The sequence below is a fragment of the Danio rerio genome, chromosome 17, assembly GCF_052040795.2.
Source record: "Danio rerio strain M-AB ecotype USA chromosome 17, GRCz13ab, whole genome shotgun sequence".
NCBI classification, from domain to species: Eukaryota; Metazoa; Chordata; class Actinopteri; order Cypriniformes; family Danionidae; genus Danio; species Danio rerio.
Window position 1 is genome coordinate 5376061 of NC_141037.1, and position 22397 is coordinate 5398457.

At 37.6% G+C, this 22397-nt stretch overlaps 2 protein-coding genes across 14 annotated transcripts in view; both read left to right on the forward strand.

The window, feature by feature from the left end:
• si:zfos-364h11.1 overlaps positions 1-6282 on the forward strand; it is a 17490-nt gene extending 11208 nt beyond the window's left edge. Inside the window, exons 10-11 of the mRNA NM_001444631.1 lie at positions 2006-2052; positions 2141-6282. Of these exons, the coding sequence (NP_001431560.1) occupies positions 2006-2052; positions 2141-2700 (607 nt within the window). The 3' untranslated portion in view covers positions 2701-6282. The remainder of the gene's footprint in view (positions 1-2005; positions 2053-2140) is intronic.
• A 974-nt stretch (positions 6283-7256) lies between these two features.
• Positions 7257-22397, forward strand: part of LOC100333840 (NACHT, LRR and PYD domains-containing protein 3) — a 37466-nt gene continuing 22325 nt past the window's right edge. For 2 of the 13 annotated variants that reach the window (XM_087288397.1, XM_087288405.1), the window contains exons 1-5: positions 7257-7399; positions 11988-12137; positions 12437-12595; positions 14289-14441; positions 18533-18697. In XM_087288397.1, the coding sequence (XP_087144523.1) occupies positions 11995-12137; positions 12437-12595; positions 14289-14441; positions 18533-18697 (620 nt within the window). In that variant the 5' untranslated portion in view covers positions 7257-7399; positions 11988-11994. Of the gene's footprint in view, positions 7400-11987; positions 12138-12436; positions 12596-14288; positions 14455-18418; positions 18698-22397 lie in introns of those variants that run through there. The other 11 variants (XR_015512410.1, XM_087288401.1, XR_015512411.1 and 8 more) reach the window with 8 other exon arrangements.

A 22397-nucleotide genomic window follows, 5' to 3' on the forward strand; every position in this document is an offset into this window, starting at 1 on the left:
TTTCGGATGTTCATTTGAAGGGGTCGTGGTATCCCAGTTCTCTTTAGTTTGGTGGCATAGGGGTATAGGGAAGGGCCATGTAGCCCTTTTAACAGATTTTTCAGGACCACACTACAAACAAAGGGGTATGATAGTTCTGTCAGAATACACCAGCTACAGCAGTAATGAGACTGCAATACAAAAATGTGCGGTAACTAGGATTTTTACGAAAAGCACATCAGAGTTTTATGGTACATCTAATGTTGATAATGTTTATGATTTAATAATGTACATTATTAATGTATAGTTTGATGTGTTACTATGTTTACTATGTTTAGTAAATTACTATGATTAGTATGGTTCTTTACTGCTTGTGGAAAAAGCTGCTTGTGATGAGCATTGGTTCATAATGACTTTCTCATCCACTCCTGCTTATAATTGTGCTTTTGTCTGTGTAACAAAGTAAATTTTGTTGATAAAACATTGGTGGATGGCAAAAAGAGTAGAAAATATGGTAATCTATTGTAGGGCTGTGTAATTAATCGAAAATCCGATTACCATTTCGATTTTGGCTTCAAACGATTATGAAAAAGCATTAATCGAGATAACAATTATTCCATCATATACCGCCCCCTTTCAAGCTGTACACATGTTGCTCTTAAAAGCTAAAAAGACCACGTGCTTATGTGCGCGCACACACAGTCAGAGGCATGCGATCAGCATTTGGTCTCATTCGCACACTGAGACGAGCAGAGAGCACAGATCTAAAGTCATCTTAACGTGAGCGCTTTAAACGCTGTGTTTAGTGATTATTCATATTAACCCTCATTTGTGTAATAAACGTACAAGTTGAGAATCAAAAGACATGTGAAAGAAAAACCATTGAAGAGACAGTGTGATGTTCCTGCTGCCGCCTGTTTTTATCATTAATCAAACAACAAAAGGAGAACATCCCTCACTGCTCTTGACTGAAGGATTTTTGTAGCTAAAGTGTTTTTCTTAGGGTGAAGATACTTAAAGCACAGTTTGTTTCATTTTTTTATTCTATTGTATTTCTTTCTTTCTTTGCAGAGTAGAAAATAACTGTATAGATGCTGTTGAAGTCAGAATTATTAGCCCTCCTGAATATTAGCAACACTTTTCCTCCCCAATTTCTGTTTCAAAGAAAGATTTTCTTTCAACTTATTTCTAATCATGATAGTTTTAACAACTCATTTCTAATTACTGATTTATTTTATCTTTGCTATGATGACAGTACATAATATTTGACTAGATATTTTTCAAAATGCAAGCATTCATTCAGATTAGAGTGCGATTCAAAGGCTTAATTAGTGTAATTAGGCAGTTCATTGTATAACTGTAGTTTCTTCTGCAAACAATCAAAAATATATCGCTTAAGGGGGCTTATAATATTGACCTGAAAATAGGCTTCAAAATATTTAAACCTGCTTTTATTCCAGCCAAAATGAAACAAATAAGCATTTCTGTAGAATAAAAAATATTATAGGAAATGCTGTTAAAATTCCCTGCTCTGTAAAACATTATTTGTTAAATCTTTATTAAAAAAAAAAAAATTCTCAGGAGCGCTATTAATTTTGACTGATAATCGTTTTGAATAATCGTGATTACAATTATGACCAAAATAACTGTGATTATGATTTTTCCCAAAACCAAGCAGCCCTAATCTATTGTAAAATGTACAAATTTAATTTACATTCCTATTGTATTTTAACCTCAAGTTTTACAGGTACAGTTTGAGGTCTTCAAAAGATTTTCTTTAGGAGAGAAAAAAACATTAAATCTAATTACTGACTACTAATTTCATTTAATAGTATATGCATGGTACTCATTTTATGAGTATTATTTTATGCTTTTCAGTTCGTCAGTTTTTAATTAATAGACCTTAAACACTATTTTGTTAGGAAAGCAAAGTTAAGGTCATTTATGAAGTTGAATTGACTTTAGGTTGAACAGCTTTTCTGAATAAACGTCTTTTTTTTGACTCTGGAAATCTTTTGTGTTATAGTATGGACCATGGAGGAAGAATCAGGATTATGACAGGACCACACAAATGTAAGTCACAAGCACACAGCCTAATACTCTTATTTGTTTTTGTTTTAGATTTAGATTCTAAGATTAGATCTTTTTCTCTTGTGTTCAGATGCATGTGACCTCATGCTGGATTTAAACACAGCAAATACACGTCTTACTCTGTCTGAGAAGAACCGAAAGGTGACATATGTGAAAGACAAGCAGCCGTATCCTGATCATCCAGATAGATTTGATTGGTGTTACCAGGTTCTGTGTAAGGAGAGTCTTTTTGGACGCTGTTACTGGGAGGCTGAATGGAGCGGGAATGCGGTTAATGTATCAGTGACATACAAAGAAATCAATAGGAAAGAATATAGTGATGCCTGTTGGTTTGGACTCAATGGAAAGTCTTGGAGTCTGAACTGGTGTAAAGGCAGACTCGCTGCCAGTCACAATAATAAAAGCACTGCCATACCTGCCCCTTTACATCGCTCTAACAGAGTAGGAGTATATCTGGACTGGTCAGCGGGTTCTCTATCCTTTTACAGCGTCTCTAAAACACACACACTCACACACTTACACACATTCAACACCACATTCACTGAACCCCTCTATGCCGGATTTACAGTCTATTGTGGTAGCTCGGTGTCTTTGTGTAAGATTAAACAGCCGTCAATATATAGCAACTAACATAACACAGCTGTGTGTATGAAAAACACCATCTCCCTTTAACTAACTTCGAGAAGCACACACACAAAAACTTTGGTCTAAATTAGACATCCCTAAATATCCCTGATCTGCATCAGTAGAAGGCAAGCATTCGATTTTGTCCCAAGTACACCAAGAGAAAAGTTTTGGTTCAGGCAGGTGCAAATTATTATTTTTTTTAGTGTTATAAGCTTTTTGACTGATCAATGCAATATTGCACTGTTAAACTAATTTGTGACTTTTATTAATAAACTAATTTCAAGAGGATCACATGATTATGATTGACCACGGTTGGTCCCGCATTTGCTTATACATGACTCACCAATCAGATGAATCCTAACACACTATAAATAACTAGAGTTTCTTACCTTAGTTATCTTCGCCTTAAAGAATCCCACTATATCTACCCCTACTCCTGCCCCTCTTTCCTAGATTATTCCAGGATAAGGTGGCATGGTGGCTCAGTGGTTAGCACTGTTGCCTCACAGCATGAAGGTTGCTGGTTCGAGTACCTGCTGGGTCAGTTGGCGTTTTTGTGTGGAGTTTGGAGTTCTCCACGTGCTCCAGTGGGTTTCCCCTGGTTTCCTCCCACAGTTCATAGACATGCGCTATAGGTGAATATATATGACACCATATATGAGCATTTAGTACTAAGCTTTCAATGCACAAACTCTAATAAACAAACAACAGGCCGGAAGAATACATTCAGGGGAGTTCTCGAGACCTACCTGAGCTCAGACTCCCCTCTCGCCCTACGAAACAAGAGGGAGCCCTGGGCTTGAGAATCTTCTAAGCTCAGGTCTCTCTCCTGGGATAGCATGCCAAACACTCTTTATCTGTCATCAGCTAAGCGTTAACTGTTGACAAGTTGTTTAAATGTGACCCTGGACCACAAAACTTCTTATTTTTTTTAAAGGGATTTGTTTTGTCAAAAGCAAAATACAGCATATGAGTGAATTTCTTTTATGCCAAAAAAAGATTGGCTTAAAAATAGCAAAAGTAAAGATCATGCTATATGAAGATATTAAATTATTATTCTGCATTATATCTTTAATTGAACCAAAACAAACTTTTTGATTAGTTATATTGTTACGATCCTGGTCTAGGGTCAAGGCCGCAACATAAAAGATCACCAAACAAATAAAAATAACTTTAATGACCCTTATGTCGGGTCCCTTTGTCTTTTTTATCACCCAAAAACATAAAGTCAACTACCTCAGAGTGAACCCACAAAAAACAAAAAGTACACTCTAAATTAACACCCAAATGAAACTTGTTACGATAACCAACGATCGCTGGTTCTCCCACACATTAACCATGGACTACACTTCCGCCTTCTCCTGGACTACATATTCATACATGCTCTCCGGACACGCTCACACATCTAGACTGATTACATTCTCACCACCTGAGCCTTGTCAGAGACTGATTGCACTCACTACTTAAGCCACTCATTCACCCATCCAGTTGGCCGAGTCTTGTTAATCTGTTGATGACATTACAACGCGTTCTCCTGAGCTGCGTCCGAAACCGCCTACTACTCAGTAGGTACTGCATTTGAATGTAAACGTACTACTCGGCCGTTAGAAAAGTGCGTTCTATACAGTATGAATGTGAAAAGTATGAATGGTATTTGGACGTACTACATCCGCCATTTTGTCATGGTCACGTGACCTACCTGCGTCAGTTGCGTCGCCTCACTTCCATTCATGAATTCTCTCATGGGGCATTATGGGATAGCGTAGCGTGCATGGGATGCGCACTTCAGAATCTCGCCGGAAGTAGTAAGTCATCCGGGTACTTCGCGCCTACGGATTTTCCAATTCTATGAATTCAGACATACTACTCGGCTCGCATACTGATTTTAGCGTATTCTATAGTATGGAAGTATGCGGTTTCGGACGCAGCCCTAGTCTTGTCTTCCCGTATCTTGATCTTAGCCTTGCTTAACCTTGTTATCCTGTTTAACCGCCTGCCTTACGACCTATTGCCTGTTTATACGTCTACGATTCTGGACCGCTTGTTTATACCCGTTTGCACCTGATTTGACCATCGCTTGCCTGGCGCTGAATAAACCTGCATTGTGGATCTTACCTCCAGTTGTGTGTGTGTCATCCCCCGTCGTTACAGAAACTAACTACACTTAACAAAATAACAGAAATAAAAGTACAAATTCTACCCCTACCTCCCTAACTAGGAATAAAAAAAAAATTGCACACCAACAGGGGAAACACAATCAACGAAAACACTCAGCAACAGAATCATTTTATAATCACACCAAACTCAAAACAACACGCCAACCAAAAATCGATCTCCCGCCCCACACCCGTTTTCCCTTTTTAAAGGACGCCCTGCTTCACTTCATCCAATCCCAGGGCACTCGTCTGCGTAACTAGGGCGGGGCCTGCAGATGTAAAGACAGTAGCTGCGTCCCAAATCGCATACTTATGCAATCTACGCCATTTTGTAGTATAAATAGTGTAAGTAGTGTGTTCACACTGAAAACTCTAATAATAATAAGTGCACTTTAATTACCCGGATGATGCACTCATTCAGCCGCTAAAAGGAAGTGTGTAATGATGGACACTTCACGCACTCAACGACCGCAGGTTTGCTTACGTAGTGGAAGGGGCGGAGCTATCGGACGCACATGTTAGATAACTTTATTTATTTTGGATTGTGAAAGCAAAATTCTCCTATGAGAGTGATTATAGCGCCTCCCGATGGTGAATGCGGTTCTACTCACGGCAGGTATTATTTGATAATTCGGTCGTTTACTTCACTGATTAGGCAACCGTCAAACGTCATCAGGGAAACGGTTAGAATTTCCGCTTAGTAAAAAAACATTAGTGTGCCATTTGGGACGACACTACATACATATACTATCCTGTTGAGTGTGTAAGTGCATAAGTACATAGTGCATGAGTGCATAGTGTATAGTGTGCCATTTGGGACGCAGCTAGTGAGAGAGACACACACCTGGCAGTGCAACAATATGCATTTCAAGACCTTATTTCAAGTGTAAACAGTACACTGTGTAGTTGTATATACAGTAGATGTTTGCCTTCTTAATTTTTTTATTGAATTAAATGAAACTTTATGTAGGTCTGTTTATTTAATTGAATTAATAATTAAATAATTATTCATTTTTGTATTGATTTATTTTCCTTTTAATAGCAGAGCTTTTGCAGGTGTACAATCCTCAAATTCTATTGTTTGTGATGCTATTTAACATGTTAAACTAAACCCCATTGGTTTTTAATATTTGGTATTTTATGAGAAAAGACTTATCTGTTTTATTTAATTCTAATCTAACATTTTAATCTTGTTGGTCCATGACCAATGATCAGTAAACAAACATCAGCCCAAAATAAACACTGTGTTTTGTTATCTAGTTACCGTAATCTAACTGTAATCAAAAAGGTTGTACTTTAATGTCTTACAATGTGACTGGGGGAAAATTGAAATGTTCTTTAAGCTTTTGAACATGACAAGTGAATTTGTTCTCTTTGTAAATAATAATAATGCTATTAATAATGATAATAAATTGATGGCATGCCCTTTATACTCGTCTTGTATGTTCATTTAAAAAAAAATGAATGTGAATGGAATGTGGAATGCTGTTGGAGTTCTGATATTGCAGAATATTGCACGGCTATCAGCCAATCAGATTCGAGAACCAGACAGAACTGTTGTATAAATATATATATATATATATATATATATTTTTTTTTTTTTTTTTTCATTTATTTATTTACTTTTTGTAATTTTTTTAATAGGTGTATGTGTGTGTGTGTGTGTGTGTATGTGTCTTTCGAGAATCCAAAAAGAGCCACATATTGACAAATAATGTTATGATGGCTGTTTTAACATTAAGTTATTATGATTGTAATTAATATGATTATTATTGCTGTTATTATAATTGTATTGCCTCTTGTTACAATTATCAGTTTGATAACAAGCAGGAAATGTTCATGGGTCAATGACATGATCACATTGAAATGGTCTACAGACAGACAGACAGACAGACAGACAGACAGACAGGTAGATTATAGATAGATAGATAGATAGATAGATAGATAGATAGATAGATAGATAGATAGATAGATAGATAGATAGATAGATAGATAGACAGATAGACAGATAGATAGATAGATAGATAGATAGATAGATAGATAGATAGATAGATAGATAGATAGATAGATTTCCACACACATTGGTGATTGTTATTAGGACGTTAGTCATTGACATTTATTTTATCTGCAACAGATATATGCTCAATATTATAAAATCGATGTTGAGAACTCTAATAATGTTTGTTTTATTTTATTTATTGTTATTTATTGTTGTCATTTATGTTAATTAATCTCGATATAAATCAAGTGCAGTACATTTAAAAAATATGTAAGCTGTAGACTTTAAGGAATCCTGTTAGTTGCTATTAATATTAAATGAGTTCAGACCATTTTAATATTTAACGTATAGTATTAGTGTTACAGTGACGTGTCAAATAAAATGCAGCATTACTGTAAACATGTATTCATGTATTTTCACAGAGGGATGCCTTCCCTTTTCCAATTAGATCATGTGATTAAGTCGAAAGTGAAAGCCCGATATTTCCACAGGAAATCAAAGGGATCAAGTTTGTGCTTGATGGTCGTCTGAGTTGAGACCGACACTGGTAGGTTCTACCCTTCGTGAAAGGTGTGCTTAAAATGAATATCACGTGCAATACAGTATTGAATGCTTTATTTTATAACTTTTATTATGGATTTACGCAGTGAGAAGTCGTGTGGTAGCCCGTTTTATGTAGGCTAGTAAAACCAACACATTTGTTCACAATGTAGTGTCCTAAATGCATTCAATTGTGCTTCATTATAGCAAATCTTTATCTGTAGCCTAATTATGTGTGAGAAATGTGTAAGTCACATTTTGTTTTTCCCGTTTTCTCAGTTTAGTGTAGTTCCCTTTGCTGTTTTGATCGTGTGAGACTCGTTTCCTCTATGAGCAAATTCCTCAACTGAGTGCGACGGATGAAAGCAGGACGTGAAGAACACCGTCGTTAAACTCTTTTAACCCTTAGATGCTCTACATGGGTCTAAAGTGACCCGTCTACGTTTGTTTTTTCTATATCTATTTTATAGCTTGTGCATCAAAGGGTTAATACTGAAATAACGGGAGAATGCAAGTGACGTTCTTTACCAAATTGGTTTGTTTTGTTTTTTGCGACTGTAAAAGACTCACGTAACGAAATGCGAAAAGACTGATTAATGAAAAGGGCATAGGCGATATGAAAAAAATACTATATAGATGTTTAAAGTAATTTGTTGTGAATTCTATAGTTGCTATAGTGAAAAATCAATTGGGGTAAATTGACCAAAATTTACCCCTTTAATAACAAACAAATAAAAAAAGTACGATGCATCGCAATTTACAGTATAGCCTACCACATGCTCTACGCACTGGCCAGTTTATTAGGTACACCTTACTAGTGCCGGGTTGGACCCTCTTTTGTCTTCAGAACTGCCTTAATTCTTCATAACATAGATTCAACAAGGCAAGGGCGTAGGTTTGCGCTTGACTTTGGTGGGGACTGAGGACGAGTCACCCCCGCCAAGAATGAATATTGTTTATATATATATATATATATATATATATATATATATATATATATATATATATATATATATATATATATATATATATATATGTATATATGTATATATATATATATATATATATATATATATATATATATATATATGTATATATATATATATATATATATGTATATATATATATATATATATATATATATATATATATATATATATGTATATATATATATATATATATATATATATATATATATATATATATATATATGTATATATATATATATGTATATATGTATATATATATATATATATATATATATATATATATATATATTTATATATATCGCTATTTATTATTTAACTGCTATTAAAATGTATTATTAAGTAATCCTCTTTTCTTACAATTTATTAAGTTAAATTAAATAGTCATGCGTGTAGCTAAGAGGGGTCAGGTGTTTTGAAAGACCAAAAGTTGGATTATTATTATGTTTGAATTTATCTTGTTACTCAAATGGATAAATTCTCACTGAGGAAGGTTGAATGCACCGGCCAGTTTGTTATTTGCCTATAGGCTTCAGTTTTTAATTTAAATCAAGTTTTAACAGATTTCCCAAAGAAAATTATGATAAAAATTGTATTTTAAAAATAAGTATATTTACATATTTGAAGAGTTTAGATGCAAAAAAACTCTAAATGCCATTTAATATTTTCTTCTAAAATTAGCATTTTTCTCCAACTCCAGTGTGTGGACTGGGATTTTACTTTTATAGTGACAAATACATTATTTTCATTGCCTTTAAAGTGAAATAACTGAACATAAATATACAAGGCTGAGAAAAATGCTCACTTTACATTGCATTTGGAGGTTTTGGCATCTGTACTGTACTTCATTTCTTTATTCTAAGAATTTAAAGTCCTAATTTATAGTTCAAAGTATTTTTATTATTTATAAAACTGTAATAAAACTTACAGTTTAAATATGTAAATAAAGCAATTTGACAAAATGGTAGGAAATAGTTTGTACATCAAAAATAGTAGATGTAATAACTATCCAACAAGATTATCCAGCAAAAAATAGTTCTTAATATGTCACTAAAATGTCATATTTATACCTCAATTAAACAGAAAATCAGGTGAATAACTGCAAAAAGGTTCCGTTTTTCAGAAAACAAATAACCCCTTTCAATAAGCTGGCTACAGGCCTGGAAGTGTCATGTTAAAATAATGTTTATTAATTGATATAGAGAGAGTTTAATAAAGACTTTTGTTCATTTTTCATACAAATTAAACATGTCTCATATTATTGAAAGATGAAGCACAGGCTGTAGTTTTTCTGACAAATTGTTTCACCTGAACTTGGAGATGTTACTCTAAGAGATTAGAAGAACTGGCAGGGTCATACGTTTACATGTAGGTGTTTTTTCTGCAGTTATTTTTCAGGGAATATTGTTTACATACTATATCAGTCTGTTTTAACATTCGACTGACCGTAAAAGCGGTGAAAACACTAGCATAACGGCATTATCATGATGGACTCATTCAGTAGCAAACTTGAGTTTATGTGACTTACACTTTTCGTTGAAAAAAGCTCTTTATGTTTACCTTTTTTTGCTACCTCCATCCTCACTTGTGCGTGTCACACACATCACACATTGGGAAATTCCCCCCGCGCAGTTGTTTTGGCGCTTGTTTGTATCTGAAACTATGATCTGAAAGCAGCCACTCACATTACAGCAGGGAAAAGCACAGCCAATCACAATGTTCAAATGTGTTTGGGGGCGGTGCGACTCGAGGAGAGAACGTGATTTAACCCTTTCGACATGTCCAGGTTTATACTGACAGCGCGATGTTTTAAGTGAATTAAATTATTGGTGGGGACATTTCGGTAGTTTGTGGATATTGGTGGGGACACGTCCCCACCGTCCACCCTAAATCTACGCCCCTGCAACAAGGTACTGGAAATATTCCTCAGAAATTTTGGTCCATACTGACATTTGAGTACAGTGAACTCATTGTCATGTTCAGTACCAGTCTGAGATGATTCACGCTTTATGAAGTGTATAAGTGGCCTTCAGAAGATGGGTACACTGTGCTCATAAAGGGATGGACATGGTCAGCAACATTAACTCAGGTAGGCTGTGGCAATGACATGATGCTCAATTGGTTCTAATGGGCCCAAATTGTTCCAAGAAAATATCCCCCACACCATTACACCACCACCACCAGCCTGAACTGTTGATACGAGGCAGAAAGGATCCATGCTTTCATGTTGTTGATGACAAATTCTGACCCGACCATCTGAATGTTGCAGCACAAATCAAGACTCATCAGACCAGGCAACATTTCTCCAATCTTCTATTGTCAGGTTTTGGTGAGCCGGTGTGAATTGTAGCCTCAGTTTCCTGTTCTTAACTGAGCCATCCGCCTCAAGGTTGGATGTGTTGTGTGTTCAGAGATGCTCTTCTGCAGACCTCTGTTGGATCGAGTGCTTATTTGATTTACTGTTGCCTTTCTATCAGCTGGAATCAGTCTGGCCATTCTCCTCTGACCTCTGACATCAACAAGGCATTCGCGCCCACAGAACTGCCGCTCACTGCATATTTTCTCTTTGTCAGAACATTCTCTGTAAACCCTAGAGATTTGCGTGAAAATCCCAGTAGATCAGCAGTTTCTGAAATACTCAGACCAGGCCGTCTGGCACCAACAACTATGCCTCATTCAAAGTCACTTAAATCCCCTTTCTTCCCCATTCTGATGCTCATTTTGAACTGCAGCAGATCATCTTGGCCATGTCTACATGCCTAAATGCATTGAGTTGCAGCCATGTGATTGGCTAATTAGAAATTTGTGATAACCAGCAGTTGGATAGGTGTACCTAATAAAGTGGCCAGTGAGTGTATAGTTGCTTGAGTGAAACAGCAACACCCCACACAAATCTGTCTTTTAAATGTATATTTTATTTTATAGGAAGCGTTAGAATGTTATATTTGAGTTTATTCATTAATTTAGACAGTACTGAAGCCAAATCTGGATCTAATCTAGCAAAATAACTTACAATAACGTAAAAATTACGACACCCTAATTTATTTCTTCATTCATTTTCTTGTCGGCTTAGTCCCTTTATTAATCCGGGGTCGCCACAGCGGAATGAACCGCCAACTTATCCAGCAAGTTTTTACGCAGTGGATGCCCTTCCAGCTGCAACCCATCTCTGGGAAACATCCATACACACCCATTTACATTCATACACTACGGACAATTTAGTCTACCCAATTCACCTGTACCGCATGTCTTTGGACTGTGGGGGAAAACCGGAGCACCCGGAGGAAACCCACGCGAACACAGGGAGAACATGCAAACTCCACACATTAACGCCATCTGAGCCGAGGCTCGAACCAGCGACCTTCTTGCTGTGAGGCGACAGCACTACCTACTGCGCCACAGCTTTTTTTTTCTGACGTTTAAAAGTTTGTTTAAAAATATATTATATTATATTCTTCTTGGCAGGCCGTTATTTAGCCTGCATTTGGTGAGCATTTTTTTTCTTCAGCTCACCATGGATTACAATGCAACCCCTCTGCCTTAATGTTCATATTCTTATTATGTTTCTAAATGATTGTATATTTACTGTATGTATGATGTGTTTATCAGTTAAAAAATGAGGCCCAAAACCCGGAGAAGAGCGCATGTTTCTGGCCGTAAACGTAAAGCATCATCTCCACAACCCAGCTGTGTGTCTATGAAGAGCGACACATCCATGCATCATCCACCTGCTCTCCGTGATGGAGCCTCTGACCCTGAGTGAGTACAGTGTGATTTCACTGCTACTATGAGACATTTGCAAAAAACACAGTTTATTTAGATCATGCCAGGTCTACGGTAGAGTTTTAAATTATCATCCTTATTATTACTATTAATTAATATTATCATTGCTTTAATATTTCCTAGTCTGAAACTTCCTTTTGCTCCTGCTAATAGTTTTTACAATATTTAAAACTGCATGAAATCTGATCATCACAAGCCATTACTTTGTTGTTTTTTCAGTGGTACTGCATCTAAATTCAATTATTGTATATTTACTGTATGTACTATGTGTTTAGCAGCACTACAGCTAAACTGAGGCCCAATACCGGGAGAAGAGCGCATGTTTCTGGGCGGAAACGTAAAGCATCATCTCCACAACCCAGCTGTGTGTCTATGAAGAGCGACACATCCATGCATCATCCACCTGCTCTCCGTAATAGAGCCTCTGACCCTGAGTGAGTACAGTGTGATGGGTTTTGTTTGGCAGCCATAGCTGCCAGTCATTTGACCTTTTTTTTTTCGATATTTTTTTTACAATATATATATATATATATATATATATATATATATATATATATATATATATATATATATATATATTTGTTTTTTTACAGCGCAAGTAATTACAATTTATTACATTAATTTTACGTAATTTTAAATTTACCTAAAAAAACAGGAAAAACACTGTGTAAATAATACGGCTATTTCATTGTATAAAACAGTAAAATTGCTGTAATGTGTCATTAATTATATAGTAGATAAAATAACAGTCAAACTGGTAACTTTGATATTAGCCCCTTTCACACAGTGATACCGGTAAATATCTGGAAAATTTCCAGAACGACTTTACCGGTATATTCAAAAAAGCGCTGTTCACACTGGCGAGGACGTTACGGAAATTTTCCGGAAAAGAGCATTCACACATCCATCCCAAAATACCGGTAAATTCTGACATCATTAACCACAAATGAGCTTTAAACGACTGCGCTTGTGTTTGTAAACATTTGACTAAATTACAAACTCTGTGGATGATCAATATTGTGAACAACTTTCGCAGGATCACTTTCGCATGTCGAGATGTTCATAATATGTGCGTGTGCAGGCGCTCACAGGCTGTTTCACAGGCACACGAACGTAAACAAACATTCCGGCAAATTGCTGCTAATGTTACAACTTCTCTTTCCGGAAAATAGCCAGAACGAATTTACCGGTATTTTCAAAAAGGACCTGTTCACACATACAAAGGTCTGTATGTGTGAAAGGGGCTAATGTCTGTAATTTTTACTGACTTTGAATATAATTTAATATAACAGAAAAAATACTGTATCAATAATACTGAATAAAAAACAAAAATGTCAGTAATGATAAAGTACCTCAAATGAAAGTCAAACTGTTAGTTTAGAGAGATTGTTTGTCATTTCACTAAGTTTTGAATATAATTTGAAATGACAAAAATTACTGTAAGAAATGTAGAGATATTTTCTGTAAGGGTGCTTTCAAACCTGGACTTTTGTTTCAGAACCTGTCTCGTTTGCCCAGTTAGCGTGGTTTCTTTTGGCATATGTGAATCCAGTAATCACTCTCGGATCCGCGCCAAATCAATCTCTCCGAGATCGCTTGAGTGAGGTGGTCTCGGCTCGATTGAAATAAACTCTGGAGGGGATCTATTGCAGTAATAAAGCGATATGATCCGAGCGCGGTTATATCAGTGTTTTATGGATATGTAATAGGCTTACGACTATATGAAGAGAGAATTATGAGTAGGGCGGGAAGTTTCGCGAGTCTCCGGATGCCCGCAAACGAATGAGGATCTCCCAGTAATCGTGCGTCTCCCTCCCGGTCACCCTTATATTACTTTTTTTTTTTTACAGTGTGGCCCATGCCAAGTGTACAACTATGGTCTGCTTGATTCAACACATTATTTAAAATATGTGACCAAAAAAATTACTAATTAGAATTTGTTTCTTGATGGGGCAAGAATTTTTTTTCTTTTGCTTGCTTACACTAAATCCTTATTGTTTAGCCCTGTATAAGTCTGAAATGTCATTCTTAATGGTCTTAAAAAGGTCTTAAAATGTCATACAGTTAACTTGGTAAAGCCTGCAGAAACCCAGGATCATAACCAACATTCTTTTGCTGTGTTTTTAGTAGTACTGCACCTAAAATAAGCTCTAATAAGCGGAGACATGTTTCCGGTTCGAAACGTAAAGCATCATCTCCACAACCCTGCTGTGTGTCTATAAAGAGCGACACATCCATGCATCATCCACCTGCTCTCCGTGATGGAGCCTCTGACTCTGAGTGAGTACAGTTTGTTTTTCAGCACTACAGTGAGACATTTCCCAGTTTAATTTAACAGGTAAATCAAGTCAAATCTATTTAAATTCACACACATTCTAGAGACATCAGAGACTTAGTTTACATCTTAGCCTAAAAAGCCCCTTTAATACATTGAGCATTTCAGTATATACTGTATGATGCCTAGCATAAATGAAAACAACATTAATTAATATTTTATCTATTTGTCAGTGAGAATGGACATTATACGCTCAATGGCCACTTTAGTAGGTATTGTGTAACTACTTGTTAATGCAAATTTCTAATCAGCCAATCACATGGCAGCAGCTCAATGCATTTAGGCATGTAGACATGGTCAGGACGATCTGCTGCAGTTCAAACTGAGCATCAGAATGGGGTAGAAAGGGGACTTAAGTGACTTTAAATGTGGCATAGTTGTTGGTGCAAGACAGGCTGGTCTCAGTATTTCAAAAACTGCTGATCTACTAGGATTTTCTCGCAAAAACATCTCTAGGGTTTACAGAGAATAGCCTGAAAAAGAGGAAATATCCAGTGAACGGCTGTTTGGGAGCAAATGCCATGTTGATGCAAGGGGTCAGAGGAGAATGGCCAGACTGGTTCCAGCTGATAGAAAGGCAACAGTAACTCAAATAAGCACTCGTTACAACCGGGGTCTGCAGAAGAGCATTATCTGAACACACAACACGTCCAACCTTGAGGCAGATGGGCTACAGCAGCAGAAGACCACACTGGGTGCCACTCCTGTCAGATAAGAACAAAAAACTGAGGCTGCAGTTCATACAGGCTCACCAAAACTTGACAATAGGTTGGAGAAGCGTTGCCTGGTCTTATGAGTCTTGATTTCTGCTGCCACATTCAGATGGTCGGGTCAAAACTTTGCATCAATAACATGAAAGCGTGGATCCATCCTGCCTTGTATCAATGGTTCAGGTGGAGGTGTAGTAGTGTGGAGGATATTTTCTTAGCACACTTTGCGTCCATTAGTACCAATTGAGCATCGAGTCAACACCACAGCCTACCTGAGTAGTGTTGTTGACCATGTCCATCCCTTAATGACCACAATATATCCATCTCCTGATGGCTACACAGGATAATGTGCAATGTCATAAAGCGTGAATCATCTCAGACTGGTTTCTTGAACATGACAATACTCAAATGGCCTGCACAGTCAGCAGACCTCAATCCAATAGAGCACCTTTGGGATGTAGAGGTGAACAGGAGATTGGCATTATGTGCAGCCGACAAATCTGAAGCAACTGCGTGATGCCATCATGTCAATATGGAGCAAAATCTCTGAGGAATATTTTAAGTATCTTGTTGAATCTGTGCCACAAAGGTATAGGGCAGTTCTGCAGGCAAAATGCGGTCCAACCCGATACTACTGGGTGTACCTAATAAAGTGGCCGGTAAGTGTATATTGGTGCAATTTTGCAAAACCATGTTATGAAACAGTTACATTCATTAAATAAACGTGGGGTCACGTCACCTAACATCTTGAGAATAAGAAGCATAATGCATTTAATTATTATTACAACTTGTAAAAAAGCCAAAAATGTAATATTTTTGTGGCCTGTACTCATTTTAAGAGTAATCAGCTGCAAAAATGTGTCAAGACTAACCAATTGCATCAAAAGCAAGGCAAGTTTATTTATATAGCACATTTCATACACAGTGACAATTCAAAGTGTTTTGCATAAACAGAAATAAAACAGACAAGTATAAGAAAATAAAAAACAAACAACTAAAATCATTAAAAACTAGGGATGTAACAATATTGTAAATACCGTCTTACCGCAATAGCGATTTCTTTCAATATTACCGTGGTTGTGACTCAATAAAATCATAGATCTTTTGGTGAAAAGTTTGCTCAGGCTAATTGGTGGTAGCGGAAACTACAGTTTGGCCATCATCCTTTGCGGTCTGTTGTCGCTACAGGTCAAGTAATGCAGAAATGGAGTGTGCTGCTAGTAGCGGCAAAGAAAAAGAGCTGGAAATGATCGAACCTAAAGCGAGTTTTAAATCAGATGTGTGGAAGCATTTCAGTTTCTCTCTGAAAAGAAACAAGAAAGAAGAAAAGGTGACAGAAAAAGGGTTTGCAGGCACTGCCAGACTGTGCTGAAATACAAGTCGGGGAATACGACTAACATGATGGGGATTCTTTTAGTCAAGGGGACAGCAGAACACAGCACACTGCTCAGATTCATGGAGACATTAGCCCCTTTCACACAGTGATACCGGTAAATATCTGGAAAATTTCCGGAACGACTTTACCGGTATATTCAAAAAAGTGCTGTTCACACAGGCGAGGACGTTACGGAAATTTTCCGGAAAAGAGCATTCACACATCCATTCCAAAATACCGGTAAATTCTGACATCATTCACCACAAATGAGCTTTAAACGGCTGCGCTTGTGTTTGTAAACATTTGACTAAATTACAAACTCTGTGGATGATCAATATTGTGAACAACTTTCGCAGGATCACTTTCGCATTTCGAGATGTTCATAATATGTGCGTGTGCAGGCGCTCATAGGCGCACGCAAAGCTTAAAGGTAAACAAACAACGGCTTATCATAAGCATCTCATCGAAGATTATTTACACAGTTGGCATTAAGATGAACATATAAACGTGATCTGACTAACTTCTAGCAGCTAAATGTGTCTGGAAAAATATTCAAAGGCTTTTATCCTCACAAACCGCGCGGACGTAAATGCGTCTGACTGTTCTGATTGGCTAAAGCAGACGTCTCACGTCAGCACGTTCTAGACGTGCACGCGCTTATTACGGCAATCTTCCTTCTGCATTCACACAGCGCAGCATTCCGGCAAATTGCCGGTAATGTTACAACTTCTCTTTCCGGAAAATAGCCAGAACGAATTTACCGGTATTTTCAAAAAGGACCTGTTCACACTTACAACCTTTCCGGAAAATTGCCGGCAATTTTCCGGAAAGATGTGTATGTGTGAAAGGGGCTATTGACTTGTACCACCAAGAGACCTCTATCTCACTCATGGCTTGTCCTTTTGAGTAGTGTTTTTTTTTTACATGGTTTAATATTTTTTGTTATTAAAATTGAATAATTTAAGTTCCTGTTTGAAAGTTTACAGATAGATCATTTGTATGTCCTTGTGTCACCGTACCTTGTGTTCTCACTCTCTCCAGTTCTATGTTACAGATTACCTTCAGTCACCTGCTTTTCTTGTATTCACAGGTCTTCGGAGTGATTCGCTCCACCTGTTTTTCATCCCTTTGTTCCTATTTATAGCACGTCACTTCCCTTCATGTTTGTCAGTTTGTTGTCGTTGGTGTGTGTGTATAACGGTCTGTTACTCACCCCATATTTGTGTCCAGGGCTGCCAGTGAACGAGTCTCCCGTTGTTTCTGGACTGTTTTCCACGGCACTCACCCGATTGGGTTTTTTGTTCCTTTGCAAAGACTTTCTCCTTAATAAACACTTTGTGTTCTGCACTTGAGTTCACTCCTTCTTCTACCCGTGACACCTTGATCTGTTTAGTGTTGAGGTAACCTGAACATTCTAGTACTTTGTTTGAGTCTCTTCAATAGTTTTGTTTTTCCTTTAAATGATTCAATAAATACCGTACCGTGCCATTCATACCGAGGTATTACCAAATCGTGAAATTTTGATACCGTTACATCCCTATTAAAAACTCATTAAAATGTGTTAAAACAGGTCACAAAAAATGAAAAAGAAAATAATTTTTTTTTTGTCAGACGGCGCACCGGTCAGGTGTACATCTGCACAAAAATATCAAGGTGAAAGTCATCATAGCTTGCGTAGAATAGACCCAGCTCCCAACCCAACTTTGAGAATAGATTAACAACGATATTTTTTTTATCGCGCGATAAGTGTTGCGTTAACGCTGATAACGGCCCACCACTAATTATAAGAAATGAGTTATTAATACTATTATGAAAAAAAATTCCTTCCGTTAAACAGAAATTGGGGCTAATAATTCAGGAGGGCTAATAACTCTGACTTCAACTGTATGTATGACCAACAGATTTTTGACAACAGCGCTCCCAAATGAAGTCTGATTTTGCTCTGTTTCAGAAGTGCTGCCTGTAAAACAAGGCTCTATATACAGAGAAAGGAGAGGGGTTGTATTCAGAAACGTAAAGCAACATATCCAGAACCCAGCTCTGTGTCCATGAAGAGATTCAAATCTGTGCGTCAGAACCCTAAACTCACTGGTGAAGCAGCGATCACCCACTCCAAGTAAGTAAAAGTGTGATCATTGTGTAGCCTGTACATTTGTATTATTATTATTTTTCTCCATTCAGTCATTTTACTTCAGTTTAGTCCGTTTAATTATTTGGGGTCCCCACAGCAGAATCAACTGCCAGCTTATCCAGCTTATGTTTTAGGCAGAAGGAGAAAGTACTGGGAAACACCCATACGCTCTCACATTCACACTCATACACTACGGATAATTTAGCTTATTCAATTCCCCTTTCAAGAGTTCACACTTAGCTCATGACTTACGAACGCTCCTTTGGCATGCTCTCCCGGGAGAGAGCCCTGAGCTCAAGGCATTCCTCGAGTCCAGGGCTCCCTCCCTTTGTGGGGCGAAGGGAGATTGAGCTCAGGGCGATCTCAAAACTCCCCTGCAGCTAGCCAAGGTGAACTTCCTGAGAGCGAGAAGACTACTTTTAGTCGTAGGTTTAAGAGGTCTATGATGCGGAGAAATGTTTTTTTTTTTGAGAGAGAGAGAGAACTTCAGGCTAGCGCCGCACAGAGATAGCAGAAGCTCAGTAGGTAGCCGGAGCTATTGGTATTGCTGCTGGGCCGCCGAGCTACCTATTTTGGATAAAGGTGGAAGAGGGGGGAGGAGGGGGGATTCTTCAAGACGAAGATAGTTGTAAGTGGAAAAGGAGGAGATATATATGGGAACTAGGGATCCTTGATTGAAGGATCGTGATTAGCTAATATGAGCCAGCTGGTTTAATCATGAGTACGTACTCCTCTCGAAATTAGTTTAATAAATTAAACTTCACATAGAGCATGTGTTTGGACTGTAGTAGAACCCGGAGCACCCGTAGGAAACCCACACCAACACGGGGAGAACATTCAAACTCCACACAGAAATGCCAACTGGCCCTGCCGGGACACAAACGACGGTGCTGCCATTTATATTTTTTTCTTTCGGCAAAACTTAGGTACCATCTCAGAAGCTTATGTACTATATGGGCATCTAGAAAGCCTATGCATCTGTGGCATCAGATTAAAGGAACACTCCACATTTTTGAAATAGACTCATTATACAATTCCCCCTGTGTAAAACAAAGACCATTCAGCTGATATCTGGGTCTGGCAGCTAGCTTACCATAGATCACTGAAACAGATTAGACCAGGGGTTTTCAAACTGTGGGTCGCGACCCACTAGTGGGTCACACAGTGAACAAAGGTGGGTCGCGCAATGTCACATAGCTGCAGCTATATTTACATTGCGGTGAATCAAAACCAGTACGATTGGCGACAATAACTCAAAAACCTCTAAGCCTAAAAATATCTAAAGTGTGTTTCCTACAAAAAGACAAAGCTGCTTATGTTTCACAGCTGTCTTTTTCTGTTTTTTCGCTCGACATTACGAGCACTGCTCCGTTTGAGCCCTAACAATCTGCGTTTAGCCGGGAGAGCTCGCGCTGAGCTCTCAGTAAGGGACCGTTGGAAAAGTGCTTTTTTTTTTTTTTTTTGCTCCGTCCTGCATGTTTTATTTTAAACACTACTAATTTTCTCTTAAATGAGCACAAACAGTTACTAAAGTAGTCGAATGCTTTATTATAGATCTGTGCATTCTTACATTAACACCTATCAAACAAAACACAAGGAGAGATTCACTAGCTGCTCTTCACTAAATAACTACAGTAACTTTAATCAATATGCAAATACAATCAAAAGTGAAGTAGATTTTATAGCTTTATTTATTTTCTGTCTAGGCCATTGATTTTAATAAGCTAAACCTTTTATTTATTGTCAATATTTTCTAATGTTTGCTATGTATTCTATCATTTGAAGCTATGTGTTGTCCCATATTTTTTACATCCCATCGTTGACAGATTGCTAATCATTAAATAGCTATAGTGCTATCTGTTAGTTTTAACGTCAGCTAATGTTATGGAAGGGCATAGATGTTATGGAAAATGGTAATATTATTGTAACTACCCCCATCAATCCTTCCTCAAGCAAATGTGTAAATATTATATCTATTCAGCAATAATGTTAATTGCATTGGCATATTTATCTGACGTTTTCCCAGCTTGTAGTAGTCAATTAAAAAGCGATTTAGTTTCCTATGACTACACTAGCAGTGGAATTTACTGCGATGTGACGGGGCTTGATCATAATCCGGGGGCTTAATCAAAGGTTGATCATATTCTCTTCTGAAAAGAGTGTCTTTTTCAACAAAAAAATGATCACAGTTACAGCCAGCATCCCACAAAAAGCACTTCGAGCCTCATTTTGTGCATTTCAAATCGCAAAATCCAAAAAGCCACACACCATATATTTTTGACTGCTTTGAATGGAGACATTTTTTTTTACCCAATTTTCCATATTAAAATATTATGGTGGGTCTTGAGATTGAATTACTTGCCTAGGTGGGTCCCGGAATAAAAAAGTTTGGGAATCCCTGAATTAGACCACAGGTGTCAAATTCCGTTCCTGGAGAGCCGCAGCTCTGCACAGTTTAGTTCCACCCCTAATTAAACACACCTGATCAAACTAGTTGAGATCGGTGTGTTGAAGTAGGGCTGGAACTAAATTATGCAGTGCTGCGGCCCTCCAGGAATTGAATTTGACAGTCCTGCATTAGACCATTATCATCTCACTCAAAATGACTAAAGAGTTTCAAAATGTTTTCTTATTGAAGTCTTGACTCTTCTGTTGTCACATTATGTGCTCAGACTAATAAAATAAAAGTAATTTTTAATCTATTTTCTATGCCTATATGTCTAGGAACTATAATCTCATTCCAGTATAATAATCGAGAAACTTTGCTTCCTTACCATGGTTGCGGCAGCACTATGATATTAAGAAGTGCAACCAAAACAATGCTCCCTGTGATCACGTTGTAAGTTGCCTAGTTGGGGACTATTTTCAGGTGCTGCAAAATATAATTGCTCCCGTTTCAGTCATGGTTTACAATAAGTGAAGTTTATTTCTAAACTAATTTCGAGAGGATCACGTGTTTATGATTGCTTGCAGCTGGCCCCGCATTCTCCAATTTATCATTCACCAATCAGACGACTCCTAAGCCATTATAAATGCCCTAGGTTTCATACCACGGTTATCTTCGTTTTGAAGAATCCCGCCTTCCACCCCTACTCCTCCTCCTTTGCTAGATGGGTGTCACGGTGGCCTAGTGGTTTGCACTGTTGCCTCACAGCAAGAACGCTTTTGGTTCTGGTCATTGCCAAACCAGCTGACGTTTCTGTGAGGAGTTTACATGTTCTCCACGTGCTCATGTTGGTTTCCCCCGGGTTCCTCCCACCGTCCAAAAACATGCAACCTAAGTTAATTGACTAATCCAAATAGGCACCATAGACATGCACTTAGTAAGTAGTTATCTCTTAAGAGCAATCACTAATGCCGAGTTCAGACTGCATGATTTTCAAAGTAGTCGTGTCACAGATGTTTTCACACTGCTTGACTATCTGGGCTTGCGTTTCGTCGCTGCTTTGTTTACACTGCAAGATGGATTGGTGACAGGGACTTTCACATTGCATGACTTTACTATAGGGAGAATCGCCGACAACTTCGTCCAAACTACGTCTCACAGCCTAAAACACGTCGTATATCTTTTGTTATTAACTACATAATGAGAAAGAAGCCTTTCATGGGGTAGAACATGTACATGTTTGCTCACCTGGGTTTAAAGGGAATTAGCCATTTCTCCTCAACGTTGATAATAAAATAA